The following is a 24408-nucleotide window of genomic DNA, read 5'->3' on the forward strand; positions in this document are numbered from 1 at the left end:
TTTTCTTTTTTTTTAAGAGAGAGATTTTTGTTCTCAAATTTTTTTGAGTATTATTTTATGTTCAACTGAAATTTTTTTTGGAGTTGTATTTTTTGTTCAATTCAAAATAATTGCTTTTTCTCTCATTAAATTTATAAGTATATTTTTTATTTCATCTTTAGAAATAAAATAGTATTTTTTTTTCGTAATCATTAAAACTCCCAATGAAACGCTTTATTTTACTTTCATCTTATAATGTAGGAGAACATAAATTGAGCCTACGCGTCCGCATGGGCGAGATTAGTTACTTACTATCAATAAAAAGTACATTAAATTATTTAAATTTATGATATTCCTGTATGATTTTTTTTATTCATATGAAATTCTATTTTATTAGCTCATCCCAGGAACCCGGGAAAAAAATTATTTGTCCCGTAATCCCCCTGGAGACAAATTTTCCAGGAAACGAGAAACCCTAATTACGATAAACGTGACATTGTAGGCTGAAATAACCAAACTCTATATGGTTTTCGTTTTAATGTTTGTTATATTATAGTACTGTATTTAATTTATATAACTACAAAGGTTATCTTAGGCAAAGGTTTATCACACCGAGTGACCAATCTAACACATTTTAAAAATTTCTGAAATTGTATACAGTAGAAGAAAGAATAAAAATTATTTCTTTCTTCTACTGTATGCAATTTCAGGGGACCCGTGATCGAATCCGGGCCCTTAGTCTCGAGTTTTTCGTGTTACAACTCCCAACGTGTTGAAGGTGTCACGTGGTACCATCTCACACTCTGACGTCAAATTGGTAGTCACGTGCTTTCCCATGTTACCATGTGAGTTGCTACTCACGTTGAGTTGAGCATGTGAAATCGCTACACGAAAGTGAAAATGGCTGACGGATACGCAATTCTTATCGCTATCAAAGAGTTAGAAAGAGCCGAAAGACGTTGTTTGAGAAGGCAACGAATTTTTCGACACGAGTAGATGACATTTCTTTTCGTGTCGAGTCAATACTAATAAAAAAATTTTAATTCATAATTGATAAAATTATACAGCAAATTTTTCCAAAAATAAAAAGAAGTATCTAATTCATCGAAAAAGAGTATTAAAATGATAGTAAATTATATGTACATGTTATTAAAAGCATAGACACTATATTAAGATTATTTATTAATCAGAAGTGTTAAGTTCTGATTAATAAATAATCTTAATAGATAAAACAATTTAAGAAATAGATCAAGGAAGAAAACTATATGAAGAAAGGATTAAATTTAAATACATTTTCCATTACATAAGGGATTTCTTTAGCTCCAACACACGCAATTAATTTTTCAACTAATTCTCTCCACAAAGCGAATTGTCTTTTTCTTGTAAATTTGTTGTCAAATTTTCCACTGTTAATTTTCTTATTATTTTCCACATATGTTACTAATATTTCTTTTTGTTCTTTGCTTATTTCTTAAAGTAAAACATTGGAGATTTTCATTGTTTCTGCGTACTATATTGCTATAAGACAACTTTTAACTGTAGCACGTGTAAACTAATTCGCATTGTAAATAATCCCTGAAAAACGCCTAGTGTGTACAGGGCCTAAGGGTCTAACTCGAGACTACCAATTATGTGAGTCATAGTAACACGAGTGAGTTCGATGACGTCAGTTCGAGTAAAACACGAAAAACCCTAGACTAAGGGCCCCGGACGGGTCAAGAAATCGTCAGGAATTTTTCGGGGGTGGTCCGTTCGGATATGTCGGGCCCCGTCCCTCAACACCGGGTCGCCCCATTGTGGGCCTGGCCGAACCCATAATGGGCCTGCTATATGAGGCCCTCTTAGTACCCATAGGGCGGAAAGAGTATTAAAAAAACCTTGCCTAAGATAACCTTTGTACAGTAGTTATATAAATCAAATACTATAATAGAAACGTTAAGGTTATTTCGTACTTCTAACCTTCGTTTATTTTTTGCCCTGGCAACAATCGCGTTACCTGCTAGTTTTTAATATAAACGTATTGATTAGATCTGGAAATAAAATAGAAACTAGGTTTCTATAATATTTCATCTATTTGTTTCGGTTTGCCTGTTGTTACAATCGGTGAACATCGATTTATGTATCATAAAATCAGAAATCGACGATGCTAATAGTAATGTCAATTTCATTTTACAGAAACCATTTTCTTTCCAATTAAAATTACAGCAATAGATTTCGAATTTTAAAACGAATTTTTTTTGCCTCTGGGATTTTATAAATAGATTATTTTCAATGTCAAATGGCCCGTATTAAGCTAGTAATTTTGTTTACTAAATTAACTGTTAGCAGAATCGGTCGTTGTCAAATATTGTAGCGGTCGCAGTATTTTTCGGGTCCTGTTAACTTGTATTTGAATATAATCCGAATGTGTCATTCTTTGTGTTGGCAAACTCTCAAATGAAAACTGGAAAAATTGAATATGAACAATTTGGGAGCAAAGGGACCATTTGGAAGACAATTGTAGAACATCTTCCGTTAAATTAAAAGTTTGTCTTTTCAAAAAAACCAATCTCTAAATCCACGTAGATATTCGACCAACGATGATCATTTCTAAAACAAAAAAAGACTGATACATTTATTTATGAATTTTTTTGAAGCGTGGAAAACTAGACGACAGGAAAATGTAATGCTTGAGTGTACAAAAATGTATGTTAGTTTCTTTTGGATAAAGAAATGAATCGTATGTTTTGGATTGTTACAAAGTTGTTACGATTATAAATCAAAGTTTGTAGCATATGACTTGGCAGCGTAGTTAATCCAGTGATGGGTTTAAGAAGTGGAATTTGTGGACAACATAGAACTGAATAGTTCACCCAGTGTATTTTAACTACTTATTCTGTTCCCAGCATATTTGTGGTCTGGAGATGTTAAAGCTAAAAATTTTTAAGACAAATAACTCATTATGCTGAGAAAAGTTTGTAAATGACTTTCTGCACATGCACAAATATGAATTTAATTCTTTTTAATTAATGAATGGCATGCCTCCATTGTAGAAAGTATTGCTGATAAACTTTATTTTCTTAAAAATTCTTAGTTGTAACACCAGGTAAAAGTTAGAGTTTTGTCATTTTGGAATGTCTTATCTGAACTAGATATATATAATCTTAGAATATTTCGAGACTATCGAAGTACGAGAAGTATATCTAATATTTTTATTGAGTATTCCTGGAATACCTTTTGACTATTCAATAATTAGAATATTAGAAAGTTGATTATTGTACATATTATACAGTATATTCTGATAATATACATCTAGTTCGAATGGATCTTATAAATAGATCTAATGTAGTGCAACAAATCCAAAGATTTCTGGAATGTCCGACCGGAGATTGGAATTTTGACTGCTACTTCTCCGATATATATAATTATACTGTACAGTTATACAATACACAAGTTTTGTTTCGTTGTTATAATTAAAAGGCTTCGGTCGCATATCGGAATCCTTAAAATAAGCGATAAATTTTCGGCACGTAATTAAAAACAAAAGGTAATTATCAGAACCAATAAATGTTTCTTTAATCAATATAATAACTTCATAATATGGTAGCTACTCCTCGCCTTAAACGAAACAGAGTGACACGAATGGAGACGTGCGTCTTTTTGTACAAAAAGGAATATGTTTTCCATGACCTTATCACAAATAATGAGCGTGGGCAAATGCTGTATAAATAGCAAACCAACGTGAAGTAAAGCGTTGAGGAATAATATCGTAGAGTGCATTCACATTTGATGAGAACAAAGTTTAAGACATTTACTATGTGCAATTTGAGAATTTTCTCGGCAAAGTATAAAGTCCGACAGAAACGCTTCTGTCTGATCGTCTGCGAAACTAGGGCAGCGTCGTGTTCCCTTATTGATATCATCCCGTTTTGGGGATTTTGATTGGTCCGTCAACTAACGAAAACATCACATTAGGGATAACTGGAATGCTGTCGTTTCTCGTCAAATTCGATCCGAATGTGGCAGTGAGATCACCATTGGTAGGTAAAAAAAGGTCCTCTCCCGGAAACGCAAACTCTTCTCTCTTACAGCATTCTTGTTTCGAGTTCGACAAAATAGGCACCTGGATGCGCAGCAGTTATCTCAACTGCTGTAGGCAAGATTTCAGCTTACTGATGGCGTGCTGCAGATGATACCTTTCTTCGTCCAGTTGGTTTCTGAGTTGCAAAAGGCTCTGCAACGAGTAACTATCGTTAACCTTCGGCCTAGTTAGACGCGATAAAACTCCAAACCATTACGCCTTACCGACATACGCTGACTGATTACTTCTGCCTCTCGATTCAGTTCTTGATGCTGAATTCTTAAGTAATTACATCTCTCAGATAACACTTCTTGCTCTAATTTTTGTTCTAATTATACAGAAGAGAGATTTATAACAGATTTGAAAGATCAATTATAAATGTCAATCCGAATTGGTTTGTGTGTAATATTACTCACCAGAAAGATACCTTTCATAAGCTTCCATCACAGCTTCTATTCCTGGCCATCGATGTATGTAGTGTTCGTGTTTTCTATCGTAATTCCTCTGCACTTCAGAATCTTTACTTTGATTGATATTTGATGTACTTTGATAACGGGACGAGTAGGCCGAATGATTAAGAGGAGGAGGTTGTAGCACTTGGGGCGTGTGTTGCAATCTGCTATGTTCTGCATCAAAATAAATGTAATTAAAATTACAAAAACGTGATTTCCACTACGAAAATTCTATTCTGCGGTATAAGTTATGTATTTACCTAATTGTTGCTGTGTAGTTTGAAGTACAGACTCGTGAAATTCTTGAACAAAATCTTTTTTGAACTGGCACGTCTTGTCTTTGGGCAGCGCGTGTGAAAATATGACGACCCTCCTTTGGTTAGAATCTTCACTTTTCTTGTCTTGAGACGATTCACCTTTCGCGGATAGATCAGAAGGCGTAATGGGAGGAACTCTTTGAGAAGGTGCTGACACTAAAGGTGGAGGTGATCCTTTGAAAAGTAAATACAAAATCACTTTAGTAGAGTAAATCATATAACATGCAAAGAAATAAGGGATCTACTAAAAGACCTAATTTTTTCCCTTTAAATAATCAGATTTAAATAATTAAATGACAATTGATTAAACTATTACAGTTATAAACAAGCAGAATTATTAATGTGTTTTTATGGGAATTTCAAATTCTCTTCAGTAGACAAGAAGGTGTAGAATTAATCATCTAAAACAATGCCGATTTTTGTAAAATGCAAGGAGAAAAGAACTCATACAGCAGAATAGTAATTGTTTGGCAACTTTGATACTCTATCACCATTGTTCAAACTTTTTGCTCACATAACCCAATATATTTATTTGTAATGGATCTGCAACCCGAATGTTTATATTATAAAATTTTTAAAAAATCCGATAAACTGGAGTTACCATATATTATATAAAGAAATAAATTAGGTATTATTGATAATAACTTCTATGCATGAAATGTAACATTGAGTACATTTCTATTAAGAGCAGTTTGGGCTAATTTCGATTTGTAAGAAATAACTTAGTTAAATTTCAGTTATTATTATTAAAATTTAAGTGTTAAAAAAATGTAAAACTGACTTTCAGTGAATTTTATAACAGTTTGAATTGAATTTATTAAAATCTTACATGAAAAATGAATACAATAATATGAGATGATATTAACAGAAACAATGAGAATTATTTAAGTTTAAAAACTGACTCAACATAACAACCATTATTGAGAATCCATTTTCAGCCAGGTAAGTTGTTGCAAATGGAAATAACAATTTGAATGCCTTTTCACACAGAATTCAGTGTTCTTCAATTCATAACCAAAATTTTGGTAAATTATTATAGTTATCTTTAACATTTATTTCCAAACTCTTGTCCATTGATAAAGTCAAATTGAATTATTTGATTGGCATTGTTGAAAAGGATTTATTTATGTGTGAAATATGTGGGTAATATCTCCTTCAAGTGGGAAACATTTGTTAAAATTATAAAAGTATTTTCAATGATTTTGTATAACTTGACACACATCCAAACTTTCCTTCTGTATTATTATGTTGTCCTCAACTATTTGTAGGAATGATGGAAACATACTGAAACATTTTTTTGTTTTGTTTAATCTGAGGTCAAGTTTTTTTACAAAAGGCATCTATTTTATTATAACAAATAAAAAGATTATCAATGAATGATTTGAATTTGGTCTGATTTCCTTGCATTAATGAAAATATGTCAGTTAGATAGGCAACTTTAGTAAGCTACAAATTATTTTTAAAATATTTCAATAATTGTTTAAGAACTTTTCCTTATGAAAGCCATCTTATGAGAGAATGTAATAATACTTGCTTATGGGCTCAACTCATTTCTTTGCAAATTATGCAGTTATTTACTGCAATTTTTCGAATTTGGTATACTATTTGTACACACTGATTTTAAATTTCACATAAATCTTTGTTCGCATCTTTGTTAGCTAATTGTCCCTGATAAAGAAAACAATAAATTACTGTATGTCACACTAACCTTAAAATGCTTTGCATATTTTTTAACGTATCACATATAATTACTATTAAATCTGGATGAACAATTTTCTTTATGCCTGATACTAGACCCCTATTCTTTCTTGTCATTGCCATAGTCCCATCAGTTCAAATTCCTATACAATATTTATTGATCCACTTGTGGTAAAATTTATCCATTATTTATATAACAATAAATTATAAAAAAGTATGACAATAAACCTAAAAGTTTGAAAATATTTCCTTGTTTATTCAAATCCATTGCAACTTAAATGGCTTTTATGACTACAACTTTACATAAAATTTCTATTTTTAATAACATCAAAATCAGAGAAATCAATTCCATATACACATATTCTATAATCTTATTATTGTCAAAAAAATTTAAAAATTTTTAGTAATTATTGTTCCTAGTTCTTACAAAAATATTTCAGTAATACAAGTATTTCTGAGAAAGGTAGTATCATTTTGTGATCCAATAAAATTTTAATGCAACCCATTACTGGATTGCAACCAATAATTTGAGAAACGCTGATCTATATTGCACAAAGTCAGGTATTTGCTTGTAACACTAAGCAATAAAAATACTTTGAATTTNTTATATGCTATCTAAGAACAGCCAAAGAATATAAATATCAAAGATGGACAGAATGACCAGCTTTGTTTCCATCTAACCATACAGATATTCTTCTGTCAAATTAAAAGAAATGCTTGAAGCAGGGATTATACGACTCTCAGCCTCTCCTTAAGCGTTGACCACATCTATGGTGAAGAAGAAAACAGATCAGCAGCTATGTGTGGACTACCATAAGTTAGATAATGCCACTATCCCCATCAGTTCAAATTCCTATACAATATTTATTGATCCACTTGTGGCAAAATTTATCTATTATTTATATAACAATAAATTATAAAAAAGTATTACAATAAACCTAAAAGTTTGAAAATATTTCCTTGTTTATTCAAATCCATTGCAAAGTAAATGGCTTTTATGACTAAAACTTTACATAAAATTTCTATTTTTAACAACATCAAAACAGATAAGAGAAATCAATTCCATATACATACGTTCTATAATCTTATTATTGTCGAAAAAATTTAAAAATTTTTAGTAATTATTGTTCCTAGTTCTTACAAAAATATTTCAGTAATACAAGTATTTCTGAGGAAGGTAGTATCATTTTGTGACCCATTAAAATTTTAATGCAACCCATTATTGGATTGCAACCAATAATTTGAGAAACACTGATCTATATTGTACAAAGTCATGTATTTGCTTGTAACACTAGGACTTGGGGCGTGTGTTGCAATCTGCTATGTTCTGCATCAAAATAAATGTAATTAAAATTACAAAAACGTGATTTCCACTACGAAAATTCTATTCTGCGGTATAAGTTATGTATTTACCTAATTGTTGCTGTGTAGTTTGAAGTACAGACTCGTGAAATTCTTGAACAAAATCTTTTTTGAACTGGCACGTCTTGTCTTTGGGCAGCGCGTGTGAAAATATGACGACCCTCCTTTGGTTAGAATCTTCACTTTTCTTGTCTTGAGACGATTCACCTTTCGCGGATAGATCAGAAGGCGTAATGGGAGGAACTCTTTGAGAAGGTGCTGACACTAAAGGTGGAGGTGATCCTTTGAAAAGTAAATACAAAATCACTTTAGTAGAGTAAATCATATAACATGCAAAGAAATAAGGGATCTACTAAAAGATCTAATTTTTTCCCTTTAAATAATCAGATTTAAATAATTAAATGACAATTGATTAAACTATTACAGTTATAAACAAGCAGAATTATTAATGTGTTTTTATGGGAATTTCAAATTCTCTTCAGTAGACAAGAAGGTGTAGAATTAATCATCTAAAACAATGCCGATTTTTGTAAAATGCAAGGAGAAAAGAACTCATACAGCAGAATAGTAATTGTTTGGCAACTTTGATACTCTATCACCATTGTTCAAACTTTTTGCTCACATAACCCAATATATTTATTTGTAATGGATCTGCAACCCGAATGTTTATATTATAAAATTTTTAAAAAATCCGATAAACTGGAGTTACCATATATTATATAAAGAAATAAATTAGGTATTATTGATAATAACTTCTATGCATGAAATGTAACATTGAGTACATTTCTATTAAGAGCAGTTTGGGCTAATTTCGATTTGTAAGAAATAACTTAGTTAAATTTCAGTTATTATTATTAAAATTTAANATGAATTCCATGTTGTACGAGTCACTTAGATTTTACAAATACGTGTGCCGGGCTGTGAACGGCTCACGTATTTGTAAAATCTAAGTGACTCGTACAACATGGAATTCATATAAAACGGAATTATCAACAGTGTTATGGGGGGGTCGACTGTATTGCAAAGAAAAAAAAATAGTTAGTGCATAAGTATGTAAATGAGTTAGTGGCATAGTTAATTGTGACATTACACATATAAAAACCCTGGCGACAATGAAAAGAATGAGGTGAAGCTTCTGAGCACAAATGAAGAGAGTTCCAGAGTGATAAAAAAGATTTCCTGGTGTTATTGAGTTCTGCTTTGCTTTGCTTTGTTTTTGTGAAGAGTTAAAATTTAAGTTCCCCAATTGTCAGGAAGATTTTGTGAACATTTGTTTGATTTTTCATTTGTATTAATTATAGTTGTGTAATTTATTATGATTAATGTATTTTTGTGGATTTTTTTACTAATCTATAAATAGTTTGTTTGCTCATTTTGTTTTTCATTGATGCATAGTCAATTAATTTGGGACTTTAGTTTAAAACATTATTTGCGTAACAAATCTGTTTGAGTTACTTTTCCCATTTTTGAAGTCCAGGCCTGGCAACCAATCAACCCCTTGCTTTTTGTTAGGTTTAGTTCCAGGCTGTTGAACAGTGAATTATGTAACTGGTGCCCAAACAGAGACTTGTCATCCTAGTGTTTTGATTTGAAAAATGCAGCAATACAAAAAAGAAAGAGAAAAAAAGAAAGGATTCTCTAACTTCCTAACTGAGAAATTGTTTCTTTAGAATTTGTTTTGTAAGGTCTTCAGTCTTTACTTTTAAAATAACAATTAAAGAAAGTAGGTGTTTGCCAACACCTCTAACCAGTTAACAATGGCAGAAAATATGCCAGCGACTTATTGCTGTAAGACAAAGAATTCAGCACAACTTACAATTCTTACCCAGTGTGTTTCAGCTTTGAGTCAAAGTATGTCCAATTGCTTCATGCCTGTCTTCCCATATTGTTGAACCACTGACAGATGGAGGTAGACAAAACTATTCCAATGTACCCACCAGTTCCAATTCAACCACATCTCTGCTGCTTAACTGCAGTAGTGGTCAACAATAATCAGATTCTCACACAGAAATTTAAAAGTACTTCTGATTATCCAGTGGCAGACTTCATTCAAGATTTGGAGCATTTCTATTTAAATCAAATACAAAGTACTCAATGGGTGGACGCTGCTTCCTTTCTATTAGAAGGAACCCCAGCCAAATGGTAGAATCATGATGACCAAAACAGAGTAAGTATCAGTTGGCAGTTATTTAAACAAACCATTAATTAATTATATTCTTCATTAACAGACAAAGTAGCTCTGGCAAAATGACTCTTTAGCCAGACTTAATGGCAAGTTTAGAGTAGAATAATACATCTGAAATACTGTACAATTATATTGTCAATGGAAACCACAGGCCAGAGATGAAGAAATTATATGCTATCTAAGAACAGCCAAAGAATATAAATATCAAAGATGGACAGAATGACCAGCTTTGTTTACATCTAACCATACAGATATTCTTCTGTCAAATTAAAAGAAATGCTTGAAGCAGGGATTATACGACTCTCAGCCTCTCCTTAAGCATTGACCACATCTATGGTGAAGAAGAAAACAGATCAGCAGCTATGTGTGGACTACCATAAGTTAGATAATGCCACTATAACTGACAAATTTTCACTACCAATTATTTCAGACTTGCTGAATTCACTTAGATCCAAGATAGTAATGTATTTTGAGTGTCATCTGAGTGTTGGCAAGTACCAGTAAAGGAGAAAGAAAAGTATTTATTACTAATGAAGGCTCATATGAGTTCTTTTTAAGTCCAAAAGGCATAACTATGTCCCAGAAACCTTTCAAAGACTAATGAACAAAATTCAATTTCGAAAAGTTTACCTTGATGATATTATTATTTATTCATGTACAGAACACCTGAAACACCTAGAGGAAGTACTCCAAACGTTGTTAGTCAAACATTCCAAGAGTCATTTTTGCCACCCTGATGTTCAATACCTTGGATTTATAGTTAATGAAACTGGCTTTTTAAAACCAAGGAAGACAAGGTACAAGCTATGAAAGAATTACCAAAAGGAACTAAGTACATTTCTAGGGATGTGTGATGGTATAGCTGATTTATTCCGAATTCTGCTGCTATTTCTGAACCACTATCCCAGCTACAGAAAAGTGTTTTAAAATTGTAAGGAGTCAAGTCTGAACATTATTATTTATTTTGGGGATGTTTTATTTTGTTTAGAATTTTATTACTGGTCTGTCCAATTCCATTTTGTGCACTGAAGCACAAAATGGAATTGGACAGACTAATGGTAAGTTTAAACTAATTACAGCAGAATATGGCAGAAAATTAAACCCTACACATTGTACACTGATGCAGGCACTGTGGGCCTCAGAGCAGTGCTGTCAAGAAAGGGTCATTGCTTATGCTAATTGTACATTACAAAAGGCAAAATGAAACTACACTACCACAGAATTGGGAGATTTAGCCATCATCTGGGCCATTGAAAAATTTAGAGAATATCTAGATTGAACAGAATTCAAGTAATAACTGACCATGCAGCATTATGCTGGCTTCAAAGTTCCCAAAATCTTTAAGGGTCCATCTCATGAGTTTACCTATATTGAATGGTAAAGTTAAATTCTTGAAGTGGTGAAGAGAATCAGCTTCTAGATATGTTATCTTGTTTATTGTTGGAAAACCATGTGACCGGAGAAACTAACATAACAGCCAAATTACTAGCTGTAATAGCAATAAACAATATCAATGACTTCATACAAGCTCAGAAAAATGACGATAAATAGAGCCTCTTGTTTCAATATCTCCAGAATGGCAACTTACCAATAATTTCCAATGAGAGTCCAGGATCAGGTGGTAAGTCTGAACACCAGTATTATGTCATAAATAATAATGTTTTGTATTATACTTGCAGAACTGACCCGACTGCTAGCCCAAGACCAGTCACTCCAAAAGAAATACAACTATAAACATATCAAAGTCCAGATGTTTTAATAATAAGTCAAATGATTGCCATATTGAATTGGGAATCATTGATACTAGAGATGGCAGCTAATGCCTCCCTCTAGTACCAAATTATTTAAAATTTATCGTATTTACTTGAATATAAGATGACCTCGCATATAGGACAAGGTGTAACTTTAAAGAAAATTAGATTTATTAATAGAATTCTAATTTTATTTTGTTTAATCACAAATAAAATATCAAATGAATGTGAATGCACACATTATCCCACAAAAATTACTAGCATTTTAAACCTTAAAGAAAAACCTTGCAAAATCAACAACATAATTTGTTCATGTAGAGCTGGGCAATCAGGAACCTTTTTTTGCCAATTCTTAACAGTCAAATCGACTCTCCGTTGATTACATTTATGAGTTTCTCCAAATTCTGATTTCCAAATAAGCATCTGTAAAATGCTAGTAATTTTTGCAGGACAATATGTGCATTTATGTTCATTTGATATTTTACTTGTGATTAAATGTGGGAATGGATTAAAACTTATATTGTGCTCCCATGTGATTTTGGAATTTCAATATGGAATTCAATTCAAAACCTTTGCTTTTCCTATTGCTATTCATCTTTACTCCTGACAACATACAAGAACGATTCAAACGACCCAGATAAAATACTTATATTTTTATATACAAGAAGGTAAGCATCGGGTAAAAAAAATGTGAATACACAGTTCACAAAAATTATTTGCAAAAACGCAAAGAATCTTTTGCTTGCACATATAGGACAACCTAGGAATTTGAGGCTGTGATAAATGAATAAAAACCTCATCTTATATGCAAGTAAATATGGTAATTATTAATAGTAGCGGTAAATTAGCCTGATTCAATATGCAATCGTTTGGCTTAGAGATACAATTTCATATACTGAAAGAATTATACAATCACCCAACAGCCAGCCACTTGGGAGGGGTGTAAGAAGTCAAATCTGAACATTATTTTGTTTAAAGTACAAACTTCACACCACACCACCCACAAAATTCTTACAATTCACATGACTAACTCCACTTGGAAATTAGTGTTAAAGAATTCCCTCAACCCTTTTATTACTGATTGGAAAGACTAGTATAACCAAAAGATGTTAGCGGCATAGCTAATTGTGACATTGCACTAAGATGTATAAAATCTGTGATGAAAAGAATTTTCTGACTTTTTGGTGTGATTGCTAAGAAGTTTAAATCATAAGAATTTTCTTTTGCTGTTATTAATCTTTGCCTTGTCTGTTTTTGTGGAGACTTAAATTTTATTTTTCATTGATGCCTTGTCAATTTGGAACTTCTGTTACACTAATTGTGTTTCAAAGTCCAGGCCTAGTAATCAACCAACCCTCACTTTCTGTTGTTGTTTGTATAATGCCAGGCTGTTGAACAGTGTTACAAAATGTTTATAGTTACTTCAAAAAATACTTTTTGTTCTTGTGAAATTTGTTATTATGGTCTAATGATCATCAAATTTAGAAGATACATGAAGTATTTTCAGCACACTGCATGAGTAGAAATGAACAGCTACTTCAAATAGCAGGTGTCAAAAATGATTTAAAATTTTCAAAGAAAGAACATTTCTGATGCTAACTTAAAAGCTGTAGAATATTTATAAAATTGTTAACTCAGTTTCTTTGTTGAATATTCCCATTAAAAATTCAAATAGTGGGTACTATCTGTTTCAAAAAATTCCTTATGTACAATGACTGTGGTTTCAATATACATTACTTGATGGCTGGATGGCTGAGCAGTCAAGGTGGCAGCCTATTGCTCTGGGGGACCCAGGTTTGAATCTGGACAGNGTTCTATCTCTTAGTAAAGGCGTTTGAAGTGGACTGGTCCGATTTGCGCTTTAATAGGGATGAGGAAATCGAGCTGGAGGGACTTACGTGTGCACTCAAGCGTGCTACAGGTTGACATAACTAATCGCTCATCACTACGTGCATAGCTTCAGCCGTTTTTATTTTAAAATCGTAAAATCTCGGCCACCGATTATCAGAAATTATGATTTTATTAGTTATTTTGATACTTTTCTTTCTTTATAATGTTTTATTTACTTTATTTTCCTGTAATTAGAGACTATACAGCTTTAAAATAAACAGATCAGCTTTCTCTTCCCAATAGATTATCTCAACTTTCACCGATTGTCGTCGGTTCCTTTGTAATCGGATAGGAATTCACCCTGTTTCAAAGTTCAGTGTTAAGTGTTTATGTTTATTGCTTTTGCGGTAATATGAGTAGAGCAGGAAAGTCACTTAATAAACCGCTAAGGGTTTTATTACTGTTTAAACAACTGCTCCCCACTTGTTATTATTAGTAACTAGAGACTTCTGTCAAGGTCAGTTAAACTTTATTACTTTCACAACAGGGTGTCAAGTGACTGCACCCACTCCCCACCGTTAATGACAACAACGCGCTAAGCGTCTTATTACTATGTAAACAAAAACTCCCTTCCCTATCAGAAGTGGGTCAGATGTCAAGGTTACTGATGACTTTTTGTAAATATGTAATAAAAGTAAATAGTCATTTCTAATGTGTGTGTTTCTTATAAGAAGTCGTAAAAACGTTGCACAATTAAACGTTATAGTTATTATAACTGTTACTTGGCATTAATGTGAATTGCTAACAGATTGGTCACTTAGATATATTTGTTATGTCTGATTCGCGATTCGGATATAGTTCGGTAACGATTCACGGCCAATACGATTAATGCAGGGTGTGACCGACAGGAATGTCCAATCAAGCAAGTAGAACAAGGTGTGGATAACACATTTTAACAAATCACGTTCAAGAAAATTTACCAATGTTTTATTGGATAATAACAAACCAATACACTTCGTGTTTTGTCTCTCAACTTGAAAAACATAATCAGTAAGCAATAAAGTGGCGATCTTGCGAAAAGGGGAGGGAAAAGAAAAATTCAGAAGGAAAAAGTGTTGAGGAGAGAAACGTAGGTTTAGAAAAAACTGAGGCATGTCACCTTTGCAGTTAAACTTGTTTACTTAGAAAAACAAATTGGAATTTTAATGAAAGAGTGGATCTGTGAAGTAACATATTACTTCCAATTTCCTGTCGTTGCTATCCAATTTATTTCATTTCTATATGCAGGTAACGGAGACTAGATCAGTTTTAAGAAAAAAACAATCTTCTATATTCATCGATCGAAATGTAAGAATGAACGTTTTATTACCTCGTTGACATTATTCGTGCACATCACAAACCGTGTGTTCCTCGAGTCTACCGAAAAGTAGTTGATGGCGATAATGCAATGTATCGCTCTTAATTATGCTATATGAAATATTTATTTTCATTCTATGTGAAAACAACATCCGATTGTTTCCAATAGTTTAATTCCTTCATTAGAAAGCTTCTTTCGAAATCACGCGCTAAAACACGTATAGCTTTTGATTATTTAAAAAATATTCATTAGAAATTTAAAAAAATGTGCATATTTATTATTTGTAATACGTTGAAAATGGTTCCTGAATGGCATCTTTCCCGGATAAACAACTTTACAGGCAACGTCACGCCTGCAATGATGGCTTTCCCGTAGAAATTCTATGTGATGCGTGGAAAGTTGCCATTCGTAGATTCAATCACATTAACTTTAAATTAAAAAATAAAAACATATAAAAGGAAATTAAATGATATAAAAATAGATTTTACGTAAGTAGTATAAAATTAAACGAATGACATATCATCTTATATGTGAATATTTACTAAATATAAAAGGTCGAATCAAATATAATGTGAATTTAAATAGAAAGTAATAAAAAAAATTGAATACAATAAGATCTCTTTATAAAATGGCAATATATTTTATTAATATATATATAACGACGAAGAAAGGATATGAAAACATTTTTTGCAAACTTGAACTCTGTATAATGAATAAATATTTTATGAAACAACGAAATGTTCATTGCAATTTTAATTCATAAACTTTATACAAGTATAATCTAAAACAAATCGATTAAAAACGTCATAAAAACAATTTTATAAACGAAGCGAAAATAAATTATAAGAACGGTCTTAAAAGTAAACAGTTCTGACAAAACTGATTCTTAAATATCAAGGACAACATTCTGTTAAATAAAATTAAACAGTAACCTTGACATCTGACCCACTTCTGATAGGGAAGGGAGTTTTTGTTTACATAGTAATAAGACGCTTAGCGCGTTGTTGTCATTAACGGTGGGGAGTGGGTGCAGTCACTTGACACCCTGTTGTGAAAGTAATAAAGTTTAACTGACCTTGACAGAAGTCTCTAGTTACTAATAATAACAAGTGGGGAGCAGTTGTTTAAACAGTAATAAAACCCTTAGCGGTTTATTAAGTGACTTTCCTGCTCTACTCATATTACCGCAAAAGCAATAAACATAAACACTTAACACTGAACTTTGAAACAGGGTGAATTCCTATCCGATTACAAAGGAACCGACGACAATCGGTGAAAGTTGAGATAATCTATTGGGAAGAGAAAGCTGATCTGTTTATTTTAAAGCTGTATAGTCTCTAATTACAGGAAAATAAAGTAAATAAAACATTATAAAGAAAGAAAAGTATCAAAATAACTAATAAAATCATAATTTCTGATAATCGGTGGCCGAGATTTTACGATTTTAAAATAAAAACGGCTGAAGCTATGCACGTAGTGATGAGCGATTAGTTATGTCAACCTGTAGCACGCTTGAGTGCACACGTAAGTCCCTCCAGCTCGATTTCCTCATCCCTATTAAAGCGCAAATCGGACCAGTCCACTTCAAACGCCTTTACTAAGAGATAGAACGTCCTGGCGTATTAAGTGATCAGTTTACGTACCTGCGCAATCCATCAGCAACCTGACAATCTCTTTGAGCGAAGCTGTACAATGACTGTGGTTTCAATATACATTACTTGATGGCTGGATGGCTGAGCAGTCAAGGTGGCAGCCTATTGCTCTGGGGGACCCAGGTTTGAATCTGGACAGGTTGATAAATCCCTAGGAATCTTTCTGGGGGTGGTCTGTCCAGATATGTTGGGCCCCATCCCCCACAACCCAGTGCCCAGCACCTTTTTTAGAAAACCCATAATGGGCTTGCTAAGAGAGGTGCTAACTCTTAGGGCCCACAGGGTGGTGAAAGTTAAAAAGAATAAAAAATAAACACACACATATATATAACACATTATTATAACTGGCTTATATAGCAAAACAACATATCAGTATAAAAACTTTAGAGAAACATTTTAACAAACCAAAAGTTCAAAAAAACTAGTTTTATTACCCTGAAGATCTTAAGAATAGAGCTTATAAAAACAATGTATGTATACTGAAATGACAGTTTCCCAATAATCTTCCCTTTTCATAATATTAAACAAATTTAACAATACCTTTATTTGCTCCAATAGAAAGCTGTCGATGAGTTAAAGGTAATACTGCTTCAGAGTTTTTCGAAGTGGATGGAAATTTTAAAGGAGAAATTCCTCCGCTATTTAAGAGAAGACGGTTATGGCTCTTATCATCCGAGTACAACTTTCTTTTTACTCCTTTAGATGAAATATGACCTACAATATATGTAAATAGTTGGTGTTAAGTTTATCATATAATAGTCTGATACACACATTAAAAAATATAAATTTTATAAGATTTGTTTTTCTTATAAAAGAGTATGCATTGTCCAAATAATTTTCCTTGTTTGTATGTAACAGATGTGTATCTTTAAAATGACAACGTTAATTGTCATGCATAATTTAAAAACAAAAAAATGTCAAAGATCATATATAACTTATGTGCAATTTGACTTGCCAATTGAAAAGTTTGTATAATCCATGTATACTAAAAAATATATATAAACCAGGGTTTGTGCTAAACAGTGCCCAAATTGACACTTGGCAATAAAAATCCTAGTCCTCTTATTTTGACATTTGGTGTGAAATTGAATCATAAATCACACTTCGGGAAAAACAGCAAAATGTCGAACTTCCATACAATGAGAGTCCCATGCACCAAATACTTAGCAATTTCACGATGTCACGTGACAAGTTCGGTAAGAAAAATAGGAAGCGACGTCGAGAACCAAAGGCAGTTTTATGCAATGTCACTCAGCATTTCCAGAGTGGGAATTTTTTATTGACTGACAGAAATTTTGTGGAATTTTTGGGATGGTTTTCTTCACTTTGATAAAGATCAAAGTGAAAAAAACCATCCCAAAAATCCTCTTTGTGTCATCTGTAAGGAGGTGGATGGCCCCAATCATTATCTTTACAGATGTATCTGTTTACAAAAGGAAAGACTTGAAATCAAACTCACTGCAGTAAAACTCAACATCTCCTGGCCATGCCAACAGCTAGACTTCTTTAAACACAAGGAGCTATATTCAGCCTTTGTAAATCTTGTGCATGCTTATGAATACATAGCACCCACCACCACGAGAGAGTAGTTCCTCTCTAGTCTCCTCCTGTTTCATCACCTCTGCTTCTGCTCTAACCCTATTGTAAATATTGCACATATGCTACCTCAATTGTATTTGCTTTCAACATTGTTCTGTATTGTATTGTTTTGTATTTAAACTCCAACTGTATATAAAACTTATATTTTGTTTTGTAACCTTTTATTACTGTAACCATTTTACAATTTGTTTCATTGCACTCACAAGTTTTGTAACTCCTGTGTTTTATTCCACTTCTGCATCCAACCACATCTTTATGTTATAACATTATGTATTAACACTTGTATCATTATATTGCATCAACTTTCTATACCATCCATGAATTTTATTATTTTAGATAATTCTGTAATCACCCATATATTTGTAAACAACTGCAATTTAACTGTATTAACACTTGTATCACTATATTGTATCTATTCCTGTTTATCATCCCAAATTAGCATCTTAAATATTTCTGTAATTATCTGTATTTGTAAACAAGTTGTAAATTAACTGTATCTTGTTTTCACTCCCTGGCAGTGCAATGTGGAACCAGAGAATGTACTGATTTTGTACATAATAAATGATATTAACTGAAAAAAAAAAAAAAAAAAACTGGAACACCAAGCACTCCAGACAAAGGCTGAAAGTACCACGATGCTTCTCCACACCAAAGGAAAAGATGACAAATGCATCAGCCATACCTTGTGAAGTCTTTGAGCTGTCTGGGAAGGCCTCTATGTCAGAGGGCCCGTTGACCAGGTCAAGACTGCTTCTAAATGCAGAATGGGGGAGATCACTAAAGCGATAGTCAAGCTCGATGTGCGAGGCATCAAATGAGACACCCAGAAGAGTAGCACTTCTTCCTCTTGAAACATAGAACCTACCCCCCTACCCATAGTGTAGTAGATTTGCTGTAGAATTGGAGGTTTCCCAGCAATAACTGGCAGAGCTGCATTCAAGACTGACTTGCAGTTACAGGACAGATGAATCAGTGCATGGCGTTGAGCGGTCCTCAGCTGTCTGTGGTTATGGGAATGGCTTGTAGCTTCACCCCTAACAGCTGAGCTATAACAGATAACTGGGATGAACACACAGTCATAGATGGAGTTAATTGCTTCATAGCCCAAGCCCCAACACTTACAAGCGACATGCAGGAGGTTGTTAATAGTGTTATTAACAGCTAAAGAACACAAAATATGTATATAATATGAATCAGTGGCATGCTGAGAATGGACTACAGGGCATTCTCAGCATGCCACTGCAATGGACTACAGGGCTAAATTCCATGAAGGTACAATCTAAATATTATTTTTAATGCATTTGTGTTTGAAACCTTTTACTTGAAAACTATGTATTTTTCCCATCTGGCCACCCTTTCTTTATGCTGAGTTCAACTCTTCCATAAGCCAAACTCAACATCCCTCAGGTCTCCTTTAGTAAACTTGTCGACTGGACTAGCTTGCAGACACATGTTCCTGTCATACTATTGTGTTTTGTGCATGCCAGACAGTTCTGTAATAAGAGATTTTTAGTTTCCTGTGCTCATTGAAAACAACATTGCATTAGTGATTTTTGTATTTTTAATATCATAAAAGTTTTCATCTAAAGTGTGAATCTACTTAAAAGATGGTATATATGATTAGAAAGCTTTGAATTCAACATGGAAGAAGACTCATTAGGAGAAGCAGATCCCTCACAGCAGAGACAATCAATGATTTTTGTGCTATATTCTAGATCGCCTGCTTGAAACCTTAAGTTCCAAGAAAAAAATTCAGCAGTAAGTTGCTTAACTTTCCCGCAACATTTAAACTACATGTGACACCATCTGTTATAAAAATTTTTTTCAATGAAATNTGGATAAAAAATTTATGTCAATAACTAATAAAAATATTAGATTTATGATATCTAAAAAAAATTACCTTTTTTTCTTCTGTTTGTTATTAATCCAAACATATTTAAGAACTTCATTTTCTGTAAGTAAAAATAAATTTTAAATACAATCATACATTTTTAATTTATAAATATTCTTGTTGTATCATAGTAAATATGAATTTGTCATTAATAATTACATATTTTTAATTTCTAATTTTTGAAAGATTAGCTTCTGCTTGAGTATGTTAAATAAGATATGATAAATTTTTAATATCCAGTAACTGAATTAAATTGATAGATGTTCTGTTGAGATGTGTTAATTAGAAAATATTTCTGATTACCTAAAAACTTTGTATCCTTTAATTTAAGTCACTTATTTCTCAATTTAGAACTACAGTGGAAACTTGATTAACCAGAGGTTTTTTGGATAATCCAAAAACTCTCATGAAACTTCAAAGACAATAACTGCACTGCACATTTAAACTTGAATTAATTTACTCAAAGTATTTTATGAGCATTTAATGCAGTTACCTTAATCATGCAGTTCATAGGTTTGCTATGGCTGAAATTTTATTAATTATTTTACAAATATTTTCTAGATTTCAAAACTATATGTGTTGTGTGAAAGCAGGTTTTGAAAAGTTATCAAATAAACAACAGCAAATTTTGCATCAAATGAAATACTTGTTTGTTATATTTCATGTTTTTTTCCCCTCTTCATTCATAGATTAAAAAATAACAGCTGTTCTAAAGTAATTGGTAAAAATACTGGTACAATATGCAAATAAACCACTTCACCAAGAACTAGCAAAACAACTGTTTTTTCTAGTTCTTGGTGTCAGTGAAAGTGTCTGACTTGATACAAACAAGGTGCTGTAACAAAAGAGTAATTTTTCTCACTCATGTCATCTTCAATAACCCGACAGTAGCAACATACATTACTGTACCCCTCACCTTCACCTTTCCACCCAGGATGACTGAATATTGCATAGGCCTAATTTTAGTACATATTTCAAACAAAAATTTTGTTTGGTAGAAATTCACTAATTAGGAATCTGATAATCTAAAACAGTGGTGTCCAAATAATTTGTTTTAGTATTTTACATTGTACAATTGAATTATTTGGATTAATAAAATGTAAGACCTAAAAAATTCTATTGTATAACAGCTTTAATTTTTCTTTTTTAACACATTATTAGATTAGTTGAAATTGAAACCCTACTTACAAATGAAATCAATTTTTGTTTAAATTAATGAGCAAACAAAATTTTACATAATAACACTTAGTTTTTCACAGATTTCCTCCCTGACAGTGCAAAATGTCATTAATTCAGCAGTACCCAATTATTTAATTTCTCATTATTAATCAAAAACAAAAACTTTCCAGTAAACAGAAATGCATGTTTGCAATAAAACATTGTCAGTATGTGTGATGTTTTAGAATCAGTCAAAATATGCCTTGTTTGGAAATTGATTCCGATTCAATCTGAATTAGTGTGTGAGGGTTCCATTTAAATTCTTATTATTAAAAAATTTCTACTTATTATACTGCAAACTTCATACATTGATAACTTAATCACCACAATATGCTTCTCAGATAGGCTATTAAGTTCACCGTCTTGTATTAAATTAATTAATTAGGAATATTCTGGAAGAAATGGTTGATTTAGCCCTCAAAAGCTTAATCAGCTGAGTGCCATAGAGGACCAGATTAATTAATTTAAAATATTCCTAAAGATCAATTTAATATAAGATGGTGAGTTTAATAGCCTATCTATAGTCCAAATTATGGCCTGATGAATCTGGCATTATCACCTGATTAAATTTCATTAAAGTTTCTTATCAATTAACATACACTATTTTATAATTTCATGTTGAAAATTAGTTTCAGATTTTAATCATGGAAACAGTCATTATCAAAACACAATCTAAATAACTCATTTAATTAGCCATTATAAGTAAAATATCCAACTATTCAGCAGTTTTCACACCTAATAAAAATTTTCCTAAATAAATAAATAAACACAAAATGTTTTATTTTAAAGTTAGAATGAAATAAAGAGACAGTAAATCATTGGAGTGAGTTGACATTAATTTATATGACAAAATAAATTTTACTGTATTTATTTTGGAGAGAATAGCCTGTACCTTTGAAAAATCATTGTATAATCTAAATTGATAATATATAAATTAATCTATAAGAAAATGTATGCTAGTCTAAATCTCTTCCTTCTTTTCTATTTATGAATATGAGTAATTACCCAGTAAAGAAAATTTTCATTATATTACATATTCCACTTGTAAAAACTTTTTGAACTTTCATCTCTTCTGACATATATTTTTCATTTATAATGTGAAAATGTTTGAAATAAATGCAAAAGTGCTTATCATCAGATTTCAAAGATGCTGACAGTACATAAAATTATGAAATAAACTATTTGGAACAGAACAGTACTTACTTCGGCACTTGTATCCAGTTTTAAAGGTGGCCCTTTTGTAATTATTAACATAGAATTTAATCTGTTAAGATCGTTTTCTTCCTCTGAATCAGATTCACTTTCATCACTATTGTATGTACCATTGAGTCTAGCTTTACGAATTTTTTCTTCTTCCAAGTCTAATTTGCTAATGACTCTTGGCTGATCTAATGTTGTGATTGCTGAATCCAATGGATTTTTGCCAATAGGAGGTAAAATTACAGTTTCTGGTAGGTTCCTTGCTAGAGATTGTCTATTTCCAGTCTGATAATGGTACATGGGTCTACTAGAGAGTCCATCATCAATATGATGATTACGATGTAGTCTCTCCCTTGAGAGCCCATGACTCTGATTATCAGAACGAGTCCTTTCTGTTTCAAGCAATCTAGCATGAATTCCTTCATGCCTAAGATGCGAGGGAGCAGCCCACAAATCAGACATTGGAACTGGATTACTCTTGTTCGGACCATTTTCGTTTCCTCTAATATCAGTGATTGTCCTATGATCATGATTGGAATAGATACTTTTTTGAGATTCTCTGCTATCTGTCAATTGAACAAAGGCAGAATTATGCACATGTTCACTCCTAGGTAGTCCATTCAATTCTGTATTTGGCACCCCTAAAGTATTTCCAGAATGGAGATTATTATCCGATATGCTCGTCTTATGTAATTTTGTATCATAGTTGTTTCTTCCTGAAGAATGCATGGAATGTTTGATTAAATTATCTGCTTCTCTGCTGCTTTCCATGAGGAGTCTCTCTCTTCCAGTTGATGGATGGTGTTGGATCTAATGCAATTAGAAATCTTATTGATATTTGTGAATAAGATGAATATTATAATAAATATTTGATGAACTACAATGATTATTTAATAATATTTATGTAATTTTGATTTTATAGTAGTGTCATTAAAAATATTTTATAATATCCAGGTTTAATTTTAAGAGTAGGCAAATGTTTTGCTTTTGACTAGTTAGTTGATAAAAATCTCAAGTAACAAATTAAAAAGAAGCATAATAAAATAAATTTAAAATACCTGTTGTAGAAGAAGTGGATGTCTATATCCAATACCTTCCTGTTCCTGAGGTAGATGTACTCTGTCTGCCACAGTATCTACTTGACGGGAAGGCCACATATCTTTTTCAACACGTGTGGTATTGGATCTCTGTCCTGATGGTGGATGAACTGCTAAATTTAAAGGAGCCACAACTGATGTCACTGTTGTTACAGATTTCCGGATGACAAAATCTCTTGGAGTACCCTGAGTGATTGAACCTAACCTGCCCACTGTAAAAGTTTTTACTTATATAAATGCTATATATTTAATGTGTATGTGCATCAGTAGTAATAAAAATGAACAATTATAAAATTTTGAGAACTAAAGCTAACAAACATTTTTAGAATTCTTAAATAGCTATCTAGTTTCTATAAAACTTTACATACTTGGTGATTCTGAATTTCTTGAAAGAGCCATGGGTAGTGGACTACATGCTGTCCGTCCTGAATCATTACCACCCGATACTACATCAACCTCCATCTCGTGATGTTCCCTTTCCCATCTGTTGTCATATTCTCTTCGTTCATGTTCTTCTTCTCTATTCCTTTCAACTTCTTGTTCTTGTATTACCTCTCTTGAATGTTCCTCCTCCTGTTTTTGTCTATGATATTAAAAAATGATCAAAATTTTGAGTTTTTTAAAACTAATATTAAATAATATATTGATACAATCTAGTCTCTGTATTAACAGTGAAAATTGCAAAATTTATCATATTAAAGATTTGGGTGCTGCTCACTGAATTCACCCCAAGTATTTATCATCACTCAAAAGTGATAGG

The 24408-nt window shown here is 32.2% G+C and overlaps 2 protein-coding genes and 1 long non-coding RNA gene across 3 annotated transcripts in view; all 3 read right to left on the reverse strand.

Annotated features, from left to right (window-relative positions):
- Positions 1–3006: 3006 nt before the first annotated feature.
- Positions 3007–5046, reverse strand: LOC111620039 (genetic suppressor element 1-like). The gene is made up of 4 exons (XM_023361884.1): positions 4752–5046; positions 4456–4665; positions 4264–4367; positions 3007–4192 (listed from the first exon to the last, which is right to left on the reverse strand). The coding sequence occupies exons 1-4, from the start codon at positions 5023–5025 to the stop codon at positions 4097–4099; spliced, it is 684 nt and encodes a 227-aa protein (XP_023217652.1). The 5' UTR covers positions 5026–5046; the 3' UTR covers positions 3007–4096.
- Positions 5047–7800: 2754 nt separating this feature from the next.
- LOC111620040 lies at positions 7801–17968 on the reverse strand. Its single transcript, XR_002755854.1, has 3 exons — positions 17184–17968; positions 7920–8150; positions 7801–7833 (listed from the first exon to the last, which is right to left on the reverse strand). It is a non-coding gene; the product is annotated as an uncharacterized LOC111620040 (long non-coding RNA).
- Positions 17969–18957: 989 nt separating this feature from the next.
- The window catches only part of LOC111620060, a 142404-nt gene continuing 136953 nt past the window's right edge, over positions 18958–24408 (reverse strand). The window contains exons 8-12 of the mRNA XM_023361904.1: positions 24017–24231; positions 23610–23860; positions 22555–23361; positions 20143–20194; positions 18958–19403 (exon numbers count right to left, since the gene is read on the reverse strand). Of these exons, the coding sequence (XP_023217672.1) occupies positions 18958–19403; positions 20143–20194; positions 22555–23361; positions 23610–23860; positions 24017–24231 (1771 nt within the window). The remainder of the gene's footprint in view (positions 19404–20142; positions 20195–22554; positions 23362–23609; positions 23861–24016; positions 24232–24408) is intronic.

This window comes from Centruroides sculpturatus, unplaced genomic scaffold (assembly GCF_000671375.1).
Source record: "Centruroides sculpturatus isolate CEXI.00-Female unplaced genomic scaffold, Cexi_2.0 scaffold12, whole genome shotgun sequence".
Taxonomy (NCBI): Eukaryota; Metazoa; Arthropoda; class Arachnida; order Scorpiones; family Buthidae; genus Centruroides; species Centruroides sculpturatus.